This window comes from Schistocerca serialis, chromosome 2, assembly GCF_023864345.2.
Source record: "Schistocerca serialis cubense isolate TAMUIC-IGC-003099 chromosome 2, iqSchSeri2.2, whole genome shotgun sequence".
NCBI lineage: Eukaryota > Metazoa > Arthropoda > Insecta > Orthoptera > Acrididae > Schistocerca > Schistocerca serialis.
In genome coordinates, this window is record NC_064639.1 from 815,656,007 (window position 1) to 815,670,575 (window position 14,569).

The 14,569-nt window shown below is 49.2% G+C and overlaps 1 protein-coding gene across 1 annotated transcript in view; it reads left to right on the forward strand.

Annotated features, from left to right (window-relative positions):
• The window catches only part of LOC126458055 (klaroid protein-like), a 174,336-nt gene that overhangs the window by 79,703 nt on the left and 80,064 nt on the right, over positions 1 to 14,569 (forward strand). The window contains exon 4 of the mRNA XM_050094852.1: positions 1,862 to 2,091. Within this exon, the coding sequence (XP_049950809.1) occupies positions 1,862 to 2,091 (230 nt within the window). The remainder of the gene's footprint in view (positions 1 to 1,861; positions 2,092 to 14,569) is intronic.

A 14,569-nucleotide genomic window follows, 5' to 3' on the forward strand; every position in this document is an offset into this window, starting at 1 on the left:
CCCTGCAAACAGGTACCATTACAAAGTTTCATTGAAAGGAGACGGTGTAGTAGTTGCCCATTACAGGAACACGAATTTAAGCCCCAAACTGTGTGCCGAAAAGCAAGCTGGATTCATTGAATTTATATACTTATTGATACCAAACCTAATCTTCAGTGGTGGCTACAGTTCCAATTGATCACTATTCCTTAAGTTTGTTACTTGCTCCAAAACAGTATTGTCAGATACATTTCAAAGTTTCGTGCAACGTATGGTGCTTGGTAGTATCCTAATCATAATTTGGAACTAGAACTTTCCTTACATACAGATTTTATGTTAAAACTGACTGCGTGTACAATATACAATCTTTGTTTAAAGTTGTGTGTGCTGAGAAACAGTGTGTACGGGAAAAACAGTATCCTTAATGGTGTAAATACACTGCTGTTTTAGTTAAAAGTATCATCAAGAAAGAAAGGGAAATAGTAATTTTCACGGCACAGTATTTTCTTTCTCATGGTCCATTTCAACAGAAAACCTCTGCAGTCCATTGTTTGAATATATGTCTCAGGCCCGTCTGAAAGTGTAGATTGTAGAAGTGTGTAAAAATTTGAAGTTAAATTGGTCGAGAACTTTCCATGATTTTTAGTGGCAATGTTTCCCTTTTTATATTAGTTAAGATAAAACAAAATGCATGTGCTTTTTGTAGTTATATTTACATTTATTTTCTTGTGTTGATCTGATCTTTCCATGCAATTACAGTTTCCAAAGGTGGCAATGAGTATGTAAATGCATTTTCCAGATCTCGTCTGCCTATTCAAGTACTGTTTAACTGAGGCTAAATCACATCATTATTTTAAGTTCCTGCTAATGGTTTTGTGGTTTGGTTCTAACTGTACCTTTACTTCTATTACCCATACTAATTTTAAAATGAAAAATTATTCTGTTAGAGCTGTCTTGAGGGCTGTTGCCAGCATGAAAGTGTTCCACCGAGTACATGGGAACAACAGCACACCCTTCATGTAATGATTACTCTTAAAAGTCTGAGCACTTCCTCACAAGCAAAATCAAGTAACATTTAGGATTGAATAATATGTGAGTGTGCCGATAGTTGCACTTCTGCACTCTGAAGTGATTTGAGAGCTATGTGTGAGGAGGGAGGGGGGAGTAGTTACGTTTGTCACTCTGTGTGTAGCAGAATAGATACATACAGGAAGAGGTTTCATAGAAATATGAGAATTGTTACACGTTCTTCCCTTGGTGACTTAACGAACAGCTTATAGTCTGTGGGATGAATTGTAACTAACGACACTGGGTATCTACTTCATACAGTAACACAATGATGTTGCGTGTGATATCATACATGCATGAACAGAACACTGGACAATTCATTTTGGTGCTGTATTAGTTTTTGGTGAGTCTAATCTGTAGCATAGCTCAAGGTCTAGGTTAGGTTGGAAGGTGACAGTTAGGCTGTGAGTTGGTGAAGCCAATGAATTTGGATAAGAAATCTTAGCAGCCGTGACATGCTGACCTGTAGGTCTATTTTATGTTGAATTCGCTTGAGAGTTGGAAAAGTGGTGCCATACGCTTAAGCTACCCCAATCTGTGTGTTTGGCACCATGCATTAGCATCCGAAACTCTCAATCAGTTGTATAGTTTCTTCAATATGTAATTGGCTCTATCAACATACAATAGTTGTTTTAAGTAGTTTAAAAATATTGGAAAAAGTCACCATGTTAATACCACATAAAACTAGCTGCCAAGAATCCTTTGATTTCTTGATTTTTTAATGATTGAGAGATTTTATGTTTTTAACAAAGTTATTTCCAGAAAATGTTGCACACCATCAGTTGAAAATTTCATTTCCCATGGTCTTCAACAGGGTTTTCCCAAAGACAGACTATACATATTCACGTTCGTCAACTGACAGGAAGGAAATTTCACCAGGTGTAATCAATCCACCAAACATGTCACGACGAAGCTTACACCCTCGTACAATACCATCAGTTAGTGATCTTCGCAGGAAGTCTCCCACAAAGCTACATATTATGAAACATGAAGTTGTGAAAAATGATGCAGCATCGAGATACTTCACTGAAACAAAATCTGATGGTGAGTATGTGATTCAGACTTATTATTTCCTTGGATATATTGTATGGATTAATTACTTGTACTGTTGATAACCATCACCAACTTTTCAATGAACGTGGCACGGAAAAAATTTTCTTGCTGATAGATTAATATCATCATTAAATTTTGCTTTTCTTTTGCTGGAAAATGTTACACCCTGATGTAAATGATGTAGTGTCTTGATACACACAATTGAAGCAACTGTATTGTTATTTATTTTTAAAGTAACTCTGTTTTAAGTGAATAAATTGGAATACTTTTTGTTGGACAGTTTCTCATCATCATTTATACCAAGCAGCCCTTACTGAAGGCCGAAGTCTGCTCCATTTTTTTGCATTGATAAACAGGCAGCTAAATTCAAGTGTTGGTTGCTTTTGATTCTTTTCTAATAAAGTATTCCCAAAAGTTCATTTGATAAAAACTGGTAGCTGAAGTATATTGTATTGAATGAAGTGTGAATGGAGATGTTACAAATAACTAATGCTATTTTAATACTTGATGAAAATGTTGGTCTAAAACATATATCCAAAACACAATTAAGGTATTAAAGCTGTCAGAAAAGGATGGCAAGTGTTTTCTGGAATTCAAGGAGGACTGTTTATTGTATGGGCTATAAAATTTAAATTTATAATTGGCAAATACCAATCAAATATTATCTTAGCTGTGTGAGGACAGATGTGGATAACATATGAGTTGTATCATGATGGTAATGTACCTACCCACACAGATGCTTTGGCAGTGGAGCACATGAGGTGTTAGAAGTAAAACCTTTATCCACCTATTCCTACATGTAAAGATATTAGACCTGAGGTTAATCTAGAGATGGCATGTTACTTCTACACAAATATTTTACAAACCTCTGAAGAACACATGTTACATTCAGTTCTCCATTGTTCAACTTACATGAACACTGGTATAAAGTTCACTGCTGAGATGGAGAGAGAAGGAAAATTACCATTATTAGATGATTTGCTTGAATGAAAATCATGTGGGCGGGCTCCCTGCGGGCCCGGGGATTAGAATAGGCCTGAGGTATTCCTGCCTGTCGTAAGAGGCGACTAAAAGGAGTCTCACACCTTTCGCCCTTTATGTGATGGTCCCCTGTAGGGATTGGCCTCCATTTTTCAAAACTTTCCCAAAGAGTGAGCCAATTGGGGAGGGGTGCCTTACGTGGTACATCATGTCCATCGTGCATTGAGATCATCTTTAGCGCACTTTCGTCGAGGCATTGCAGTCCCGCTCATCCTCCATCTCTTGGGTGAGGATACTTTGCTGGGTCTCTTTTCCTCCACCCACTTCGTTTTCTGCACTGACGATGATCATGGAATTCTTTGCACCTCATATCCAGCTCGGTAACCAATCCGTTGCGGTGGGGCTGCCATGTACCCTGTTGTTTGTAGCCCCCTTACTACACAGGGTTCGCTCTGCTGATGCCTGCACCGTTAACTCCCAACATATGCCAAATATGCCAAGGAGTAGATGCCCGTCACTCTGGGGCATTGGGGGACTCCTGGCATTGGGACTCCTGGCACATGGCCTTTGCTGCGGCTGGGTGGTGCCCATGGGGAGGGTCCCTGGTCGGAGTGGGTGGCATCAGGGCAGATGACACACCATGAAGCGTAGTACATCATCTCTTGCTAGTGGTCTGCCGCCAGCAGTCTGTAAGTGGGCAAAGTCTAACTTCAGTGCTAAGAAATATGACCTCAAATCATTCCCCTCCCTGGCCACACCATGGGGGAATGCCAGGCTAAGGATGGCAGTGAAGCTTATCTGCCCCGGTACCTTGTATGTACAAGAGTTGGTGGGGAATCTTTCATGTCCATGAATCCTCTGTTTTTTTGTGGAGCACTTGGAGGACAGGTTTTGGGAGGTGGAGGGCTTGTCCAAAATGCTCTCTGGGTCAGTCTTGATAAAAACAGCAACCTCTGCCCAGTCACGGCCCCCCCCTGCGGGTTCGGGGGTTAGAATAGGCCCGCGGTATTCCTGCCTGTCGTAAGAGGCGACTAAAAGGAGTCTCAAACGTTTCGGCCTTATGTGATGGTCCCCTGTCGGGTTTGACCTCCATATCTCAAAATTTTTCCGAAGAGCGAGCCGATTGGGGAAGGGCGCCTTACTTGGTGCATTGTGTCCGTGTTGTGTTGAGAACTTTCGCCATCTTATTCGTCGTTGCATTGCAGTCTTGCCCACTCTCCATCTCTTGGGCATCGATGCGCCCCTGCGTGCACTTTCTGCCAAGCACTGTGCAGGGCCATTTTCTGCACTGACGACGCCCATGGACCACATTTCACCTAACATCCAGCATGGTAGCCAGTCCGTTGTGGTGGGGCCGCCATGTACCCTCTTGGTTGTAGCCCCCTGACAACACAGGGATCGCTCTACTGATGCCTGCGCCGTTCACTCCCCACGTATGCCAAGGAGTAGATGCCCATCTCCCTGGGGCATCAGGACTCCCAGCAATGGCCATCCTGCCAGGTGGCTATTGCTGTGGCTGGGTGGCGCCCGTGGGGAGGGCCCTTGGTCGGAGTAGGTGGCATCAGGGCGGATGACCCGCAATGAAGCGTGGTACATCATCTCTCGCTGGCGGCCAGCCGCCAGCAGTCTCTAAGCGTTCTCGGGCTCAATTTAATGCTCAGAAGTACGATCCGAAAACGTTCCCCTCCCTGGCCACGCCGTGGGAAGAGCGTAAGTCTCAGGATGGAGGTAACAGTTATTCGCCCCGATTCTTAGTTTGCACGAGAGCTGATGGGGAGTCTTTTCTCTCCACAAAGCCTCAGTTCTTCGTCGAGCATTTAGAGGACAAGTTTGGGGAGGTGGAGGGCTTGTCTAAAATGCGCTCTGGGTCAGTACTGATACAAACGGCATCCTCCGCCCAGTCCCGCAGGTTACTTGCTTGTGACAAGTTGGGGGATGTTAACGTTTCTATTACACCACATAAGAGTTTAAATATGGTCCAGGGTGTTATTTTCCATAGGGATCTCCTTTTGCAGTCTGATGACGAGCTGCGTGCAAACTTAGAACGTAGAGGTGTTCATTTCGTCCGGCGCGTTCATCGGGGTCCGAGGGACAATCAGGTTGCTACCGGTGCCTTCATCTTGGCCTTCGAGGGTGATACGTTACCGGAAAAGGTCAAGGTGATGGTCTACCGATGTGACGTCAAGCCCTATATCCCTCCCCCGATGCGGTGCTTCAAGTGCTGGAAGTTCGGCCATATGTCTTCCCGCTGCACTTCCAGCCTCACATGTCGCGATTGCGGACGCCCATCTCATCCCGATACTCCATGTGCCCCGCCTCCCATCTGCGTCAACTGCGGGGAGCACCATTCACCTTGCTCGCCTGACTGCAAAGTCTTTCAGAAAGAGCGCAAAATCATGGAATATAAGACCCTGGACCGGCTGACCTATACTGAGGCCAAACGGAAATATGACAGACTCCATCCTGTGAGAATGACATCTTCTTATGCAGCTGCTACAACAACTGTGCTAGCTCCATCAGTTTCGAGACTTCCAGCCAGCTCGATAAGCAGTAAGACTCCTCCTGCCCCCTTGCCCGTGGGGGGCTCTACCCAACAGGTTGCTCCTGCACCACCTACCTCAGGGGCAACCTCCTCCCACCCGTCGGGGATGTCCGTCCCCGCTTCTCAGCCGGAGAAGCGTCTAACTTCTTCGACTACTCTCGCCCGTAAGAGTTCCCTTGGGACCCTCCCTTCCCAGGGTTCCACCAGCGGGAAGGATGACGGCCACCAGTGGCATAAGTCCTCCCCAGCGGCCGGGCGTAGGGCTTCACGATCCTCCTCTGTCCCGGAGACTGAATCGGTGAAGCCTTCCCAGCCGGTGAAACCCAAGGTTCAGCGAGAGAAGTCCAAGAGAAAGACCTCTAAGGCCAAAGAACTTGCGGTGGCACCAACCCCACCGCACCTTTCGCGCTCTGCGTCTGAGGATGAAGTCGAGATTCTAGCGCCCGCTGAGGACCTTGATCTCGCTGGTCCCTCAGACGCCATGGATGCCTCTCGTACGGGTACTGAATCGGTGGCAGTGAGTGAACAAGCGGCGTAAATTGCCTTCCCAGTCCTTTCACGCCTTTCTCAGCCATGGACAGTACCATCCTCCAGTGGAACTGCGGCGGTTTTTTCCACCATTTAGCTGAGCTCCGCCAACTTCTCAGCCTTCGCCCTTTCTTCTGCATTGCTCTCCAGGAAACTTGGTTTCCAGCGATGCGAACCCCCGCCCTTCGTGGCTATCGGGGTTATTACAAGAACCGAGCAGCTTATGAAAGGGTGTCTGGTGGCGTCTGCATATATGTCCTTCACACTCTGCACAGCGAGTCTGTCCCTCTCCAGACGCCTTTAGAGGCTGTCGCTGTACGCGTATGGACGCCACAGGCTGTTACCGTCTGCAGTCTTTACATTCCACCGGATGGTGATGTCTCGCAGCATGTCCTGGCTGCACTGGTCGCCCAATTGCCGCCACCTTTCTTGCTATTGGGCGACTTCAACGCCCATAACCCTCTTTGGGGTGGGTCAGTGGCCACAGGTCGAGGCGCCATCGTTGAACATTTGTTGTCGCAGCTCGATCTCTCGCTGTTAAATGATGGCACCTTCACACACTTCAGTGTGGCGCATGGCACCTACTCCGCCATTGACCTTTCCATCTGTAGCCATAGCCTCTTACCGTCTGTCCAATGGAGTGTGCATGACGACCTGTGTGGTAGTGACCACTTTCCGCTCTTTTTGTCACTACCACAGCGTCACTCTTCTGGGCGCCCTAGCAGATGGGCTATGAATAAGGCTGACTGGGATTTGTTCTCCTCCACTGCCGCTTTTGAGCCTCTCTCTACTGATGACATTGATGCGGTGGTTCAATCTGTCACCACCGGCATCGTTACTGCCGCCGAATCTGCCATTCCCCGTTCTTCTGGGTCCGCTCGGCAGAAGGCTGTGCCTTGGTGGTCGCCTGAGATCGCTGAAGCGATTAAAGATCGCCGGCGGGCGCTCCAGCGTCACAAGCGACATCCCTCCTTAGCCCACCTTATCGCCTTCAAACGGCTGCGTGCGCGGGCCCGCCTCCTTATCTGCCAAGGCAAGAAGGAGTGCTGGGAGCGGTATGTGTCCACCATTGGCCTCCATGTCACTCCCTCGTAGGTCTGGGCCAAGATTCGACGCGTCTACGGCTATCGGACCCCTGCCAGCGTCCCTGCGCTCTCACTGAATGGAGCCGTTTGTACCGACTCCGACGTCATTGCAAATCGCTTAGCAGAGCATTTTGCTATGAGTTCCGCTTCTGCGAATTACCCCCAGGCCTTCCGCTCCATTAAAGAGCGGCTGGAACGTCGGAGCCTTTCGTTTCGCAGCAACCACCCGGAATCTTACAATGCTCCATTCAGTGAGTGGGAATTTCGCAGTGCCCTAGCTGCTTGCCCTGATACCGCTCCTGGGCCAGATGGCATCCACTGTCAGATGCTGAAACACCTTTCAGTGGACTGCCAGCGGCGCCTTCTCGATCTTTACAACCGTCTTTGGGTCGAGGGGGAGTTTCCGTCGCAATGGCGGGAAGGCATTGTCATCCCCGTTTTGAAACCTGGGAAGACCCCTCTGGAGGTGGACAGCTACCGTCCCATTAGCCTCACCAACGTTCTTTGTAAGTTGCTTGAACGGATGGTGAGCCGGCGCTTGCATTGGGTACTGGAGTCTCGGGGCCTTCTGGCTCCGTCTCGGGGTGGGTTCCGTAAAGGCCGCTCCGCCACCGACAATCTGGTGAGTCTGGAGTCGGCCATCCATACTGCTTTTGCCCGCCGTCAGCACCTGGTCGCTGTCTTTTTCGACATGCGGAAGGCGTACGATACGACATGGCGTCATCACATTCTTTCTACGCTTCATGGATGGGGTCTTCTGGGTCCTCTGCCGATTTTTATCCGCAATTTTCTGTCGTGTCGTACCTTCCGCGTGCAAGTCGCGGCCTCGTATAGTTCCTCCCACGTCCAGGAGAACGGTGTGCCACAGGGCTCTGTTTTAAGTGTCTGTCTGTTTTTAATAGCCATTAACGGGCTTGCTGCGGCCGTGGGAAATTCTGTCTCCGCTTCCCTGTATGCTGACGACTTCTGCCTTTATTACAGCTCTACTGGCATTGCAGCTGTTGAACGTCAGCTACAGGGCGCTATCCGTAAGGCGCAGTCTTGGGCTGTAGCGCATGGGTTTCAGTTTTCGGCAGCCAAAACCTGCGTTATGCATTTCTGCCGGCGCCGAACAGTCCATCCTGAGCCGCGGCTTTATCTTGCCGACGAACTCTTTGCTGTGGTGGAGACCCACAGGTTTTTGGGGGTGGTTTTCGATGCCCGGTTGACTTGGCTGCCTCATATCCGGCAGCTGAAACAGACGTGTTGGCGGCATCTAAACGCTCTGAGATGCTTGAGCAACACCCGCTGGGGCGCCGACCGCTCTACACTGTTGCGGCTCTACCAGGCGTTAATCCAGTCCCGTCTGGATTATGGGAGCCTGGCTTATGGCTCAGCATCCCCATCTGCGTTACGGGTGCTGGACCCGATTCTCCACAGCGGGATACACCTTGCCACTGGTGCTTTCCGCACCAGCCCTGTGGACAGCGTACTAGTGGAGGCAGGTGTACCTCCACTGCGGTTCCGACGCCAACGTTTGCTGGCCGCTTATGCTGCCCATGTTCTAAGCTCGCCCGGGCATCCAAACTATCGCCTCCTGTTCTCGCGGTTGGTCGTCCGTATGCCAGAACGTCGGCCCCGGTCTGGTTGTACAATAGCGGTCCGCGTCAAAGAGCTTCTCTCTGGGCTCCAGGGTTTCACTGTTCCACCTCCTTTCCGGGCTACTTTGCATACACCCCCATGGTGTGTTCGTCGCCCTAGCCTTCGGCTCGATTTGGCACAGGGCCCTAAGGACTCAGTCCCTCCAGAGGCCTTCCGCCGCCGCTTTTATTCCATCCTGGCCACGTATCAGGGCTCTGGTATTGTCTACACTGACGGTTCGATGGTTGCTGGTCGTGTCGGGTATGCGCTCACTCTAGGGGACCGTTCCGAACAACGTTCCTTGCAGGATGGCTGCAGCGTTTACACTGCTGAATTGGTCGCCATCCTTCGTGCCCTGGAGTATATCCGCTCCTGCTCAGGTGAGTCCTTCGTTATCTGTAGCGATTCCCTGAGCGGTTTACGAGCTCTCGACCAGTGTTTCCCTCGTTCTCGTCTGGTGATGGCTATCCACGAGTCTCTGCATACTCTTGCCTGTTGCGGCCGCTCTGTGGTCTTTGTGTGGACCCCCGTTCATGTCGGTATCCCGGGTAACGAACATGTTGACCGCCTGGCGAAAGAGGCCACCAGCAAGCCATCTCTGGACCTTGGCCTCCCTGAGACTGATTTGCGGGCAGTCTTCCGCCGCAAAGTCTTGGCGCTATGGGACGATGAATGGCGCGAACTGACAATGTCCAATAAACTCCGTGCTGTCAAGGAGACGACGGCTGTGTGGCGGTCATCCCTGCGAGCCACTCGCAGGGACTCGGTCGTTCTTTGCCGGCTCCGCATTGGCCACTCCCGGCTGACACACAGTTATTTACTGCGCAGGGAGGACCCTCCTGTATGTCGCTGCGGGGCGGCTTTGACAGTGGCCCACATTCTGTTGGCCTGCCCCCTTTTAGCTGTGGTCAGGCAGACATTTGCGCTGCCTGCTACGCTCCCTGCCCTTTTAACAGACGACTCCGCTATGGCTGACTTAGTTTTACGTTTTATTCGGGCAGGGGGATTTTATCATTTAATCTGAGTGTTTCTGTTTTATTTTATTGTTTTGTGTTGATTCTGGCCTTTGGCCTATGATTTTACACTGATTTTTTAATGTGTTTCTAAGTGGTTGGCTTTTCCTTTTTTATTTCTATGGTCGGCCAACCACCGTCAATCTCTATGTGGTTTTCGTTCGTTTTGTCTTGTCTTTGTCTCAGTCTCTCCTGTTCTGTATCGTCTGTGATCTCTTCTGTTCCTCGTTTTTATTCTCTGTGGGTGTTCTTTGTCTTTGGAAAAAGGGACCGATGACCATAGTAGTCTGGTCCCTTTAATCCCCCAACCAACCAACCAACCAACCAACCAGTCACGGCCATAACTCACTTGTGACAAGTTAGGGGATGTTTCTGTTACCATCACACCCCATAAGAGTTTAAATATGGTCCAGGGTATTAAATTCCACAGGGACCTTCTTTTGCAGTCTGACGGCGAGCTGCACACCAATTTAGAGCAGCGAGATGTTCATTTAGTCTGGTGCGTCCATTGGAGTCTGAGGAATAACTAGGTCGCCACCGGTGCCTCCATCTTGGGCCTTCGAGGGTGGCACATTGGCCGAGAAGTTAAAGGTGATGGTCTTCTGCTGTGATGTCAAGCCATATATCCCTCCCCTGATGCAGTGCATTAAGTGCTGGAAGTTTGGCAATGTCCTCTCACTGTACATCCAGTGTCACGTGTCGAGATTGTTGACGTCCATCGCATCCCAATACTCAGTGTGCCCCACCTCCCATCTGTGTCAACTGTAGAGAGCATCATTCACTTTGCTCGCCAGACTGCAGGATTTTACAGAAAGAGAGGAAATTCGTGGAATATAAGACCCTGGACTGACTGACCTACACTGAGGCCAAGAGGAAATTCGAGGGCCTACGTTCTATGGCTATGATCTCCTTTCCACCGCAGCGAGAACAGTTGTCGCCCCATCAGCTCCTCGGATTCCTGTTGCCTCTCAGAACCAGAAGACTACACCTGCCCACTTGATGGTGGGGCGCACTTCCCTCCCTGTTGCTCCTGCACCATCTACTTCAGGAGCAACACGCCCCCTCCTCTCCCCAACCGATATCAGTCACCACTTCTGAGCCGGAGAAGCGTAAGTCTTCTTCGGTTCCCCTCACTAGGAAGGGGTCCCTTGGGTCACACCCTTCCCAGGTTTCTGCTAGTAGGAAAGATGACACCCGCCAGTGGTGGTAGAGCCCAAAAGCAGCTGGTCGTAGGGCTTCATGCTCATCCTCAGTCCCGGAGATTGAATCAGTGAAGTCCTCCCAGCCAGGGAAACCCAAGGAGGAATGAGAGAAATCCAAAAAGAAGGTCCCCAAGACGAAGGGAATTATGGTGGCACCCACACCACTGCTACTTACAAGCTCTGTGGATGAGGTGGAGATTCTGGCATCCGCTGAAGACCTAGATCTCTCTCGTCCCTCAGACACAATGGATATAGACTGCTCAGGCAAAAAATCGGTGGCAGCAGGTGACCCTGAGGGGTAAACTGCCTCATTGAATGTTCCATGTCTTCCCAGTCTCACAATGGCATCCTCGAGTGGAATGGCGGTGTTTTTTCCACTGCTTGGCTGAGATACAGCAACTGTAAAGCTTTACACGTGCTTTCTGCATTGCCCTCCAGGAAACCTGGTTCCCCGAAATGCGGGCCCCTGCCCTCTGCGACTATAAGGGATACTACAGGAACTGTAGTGACTGTAAATGAGTGTCAGGTGGAGTTTGCGTCTATCTCCTAAACTCCGTCTGTAGTGAACCTGTGCCCCTTCAAATCCCTCTAGAAGCTGTGGCTGTCAGAATAGGGAGAAAGCAGGAAATAACTGTCTGCAATGTATATCTTCCTCCAGACGGTGCAGCATCCCTGAATGTATTAATTGCATTGATTGATCAATTCCCTAAACCTTTCGTACTTTTGGAAGATTTTAACACTCATAACCAACGTTGTTTGTAAGTTGCTGGAATGTGTGGTGTGTCTGTGGTTGGGTTGGGTCCTGGAGTCACGTGGCCTACTGGCTCCATGTCAGGGTGGCTTCCACCAGGGTCACTCTACCACTTGTATCCCTCGAGTCTGCCATCCAGACAGCCTTTTATAGGTGCCAACATCTGGTTGCAGTCTTTTTTGATTCATGAAAAGCATATGACATCACATCCTTGCCACGTTACACAAGTGGGACCTTGGAGGCCCGCTCCTGATTTTTATCCAAAATTCTCTGTCGCTTCGTACTTTCCATATCCAAGTTGGTGCCTCCCAAAGTTCCCCCATATCCAGGAGAATGGGGTCCCACAGGGCTCTCTATTGAGTGTCCTCTACCTTTAGTGGCCATTAATGGTCTAGCAGCAGCGGTAAGTCTGTCTGTGTCACCTTCTCTGTATGCAGACGATTTCCGCATTCTGTACTGCTCCACCAGTACTCATGTTGCTGAGTGTCACCTGCAGGGAGCCATTCACAAGGCACAGTCATGGACTGTAGCCCACGGTTTCCAGTTTTCGCCTGCAAAGTCTTGTATGCACTTCTGTCAGCATTGTGGTGTTCATCCAGAACCAGAACTTTACCTTAATGACGATCCACTCACTGTAGTGGAGACATATCGATTCTTAGGACTGGTTTTCAACGCCCGATTAACTTGGCTTCCTCACCTTTGTCAGCTTAAGCGGAAGTGCTGGCAGCACTTCAATGCTCTCCACTGCCTGAGCAACACCAATTGTGGTGCAGATCGCTCTACGCTGCTGCAGCTCTACAGAGCCCTTGTTCAATTCCGCCTTGACTATGGGAGTCTGGTTTATGTTTCGGCGGCACCCTCAGTGTTGCATTTACTCGATCCAGTGCACCACTTTGGTGTTCGCCTAGTGACAGGAGCTTTTAGGACAAGTCCGGTGACCAGTGTCCTAGTGGAGGCCGGAGTCCCTCCATTGTAGGTTAGGCATGCACAACTGCTGGCCAGTTACGTTGTGCACGTTTATAGTTCTGCTGTGCTTCCGAATTACCATCTCCTTTTCCCACCCGCGGCAGCCCGTCTCCCGCATCGGCGGCCCAGGTCAGGGCTAACAATAGCAGTTCGCTTGTGATCCCTTCTGTCTGAACTGGAGTCCTTCCCTTTACCACCTATACATCAGGTCCATTCATGTACATATCCATGCTGTACACCTTGGCTGCAGCTTCGCCTGGACCTTTCACTTGGCCCTAAGGACTCAGTTAACCCTGTGACTCTCCATTGTCACTTCCTCTCAGTTCTCGACATGTACCGGGGCCATGAAGTGGTTTACACTGATGGCTCGATAGAAGATGGTCACGTTGGCTTTGCCTATGTTCATGGAGGACATGTAGAATAGCACTCCTTGCTCGATGGCTGCAGTGTTTTCACTGCAGAACTAGCGGCCATATTTTGTCATTTTGTCCTCGTGAACACATTCGGTCACTCCCAGGAGAGTCATTTCTCCTGTGTGCTGACTCCTTGAGCAACCTACAAGCTATCAACCAGTGCTACCCTCATCATCCTTTAGTAGCAACCATCCAGGAGTCCATCTATGCTCTGGAACGGTCCAGTTGTTCAGTGGTGTTTGTCTGGACCCCAGGTCATGTCTGAATCCCAGGCAACGAACTTACCGACAGGCTGGCCAAACAGGCTTCGCGGAAACCGCATCTGGAGATAGGCATCTCTGAACCTGACCTGCGTTCTGATTTACGCCACAGGGTTTTTTGGCTTTGGGAGACGGAATGGCATAACAGTACGCATAACAAACTGTGTGTCATTAAGGAGACTGCGAATGTGTGTAAGTCTTCCATGCGGGTCTCTCACAGGGAATGAGTTGTCCTCTGCCGGCTCCAGATTGGCCACGCTTGGGGCAACCCAAGGTTACCTCCTGCGCCATGAAGACCTGCCTCAGTGTCAGTGCGGCACCCGGTTGACAATGGCCCAGATATTGGTGAACTGTCCTCCTTTGGCTGCCCTGTGACAGATTCTTCAGTTACTGGACTCGTTGCCATTAATTTTAGCTGACAACGCCTCATCAGCTAATTTAGTCTTACGTTTTATACGTGATGTGTTAGGGTTTTATCATTCTATAAAGTTTTAGCGTATGTCTTGTCCCTTTGTGTGCTCTAATACTTTTAGGTTGGATGTTTTAATGTGTAGCAGATTGGCTGGCTTTTCCTTTGTATTCTCGTGGTCGGCCAGCCACGGTCATCTGCTCTCGTTTTTACCCCTTCTACCTGTTTCTTGCTTCTTTCTGTGGCTTTCTTTTCGTGTTTTGTCCATAGTAGTGTTGGTTGTCGTACTGTCGTTCTTCTGGTCCTTCCTTTCTCCTGTACGTCTCCTTGTTTTCTCCTCTTCTTTCCCTTATGTAATTATTTTACTGGGAACAAGGGTCCGATGACCTCACAGTTTGGTCCCTTCCCCCCCCTCTCCCCCCTTTCTTTTAAACCAACCAGCCAACCAATCTTATGGGTGGCTCACCAGCTCAATTTACTACAAGTATCTCAGTGCTGAAAACTTTCATAAATTCAGTCCAAAAGGGATCAGGTTTTAACAGGCCGATGAAAGCTCTTTCTAACAAGGACCAGCTGGACTTTGGGAAGAACAGCTGTAGTAAACAGGATATTAAGTTAGCCATCATTAATAAATGAAAACATGGAAATACTCCATCTGATCAGCCTGTCACATTTCTTTCTTTCTTTCTTTCTTCATAA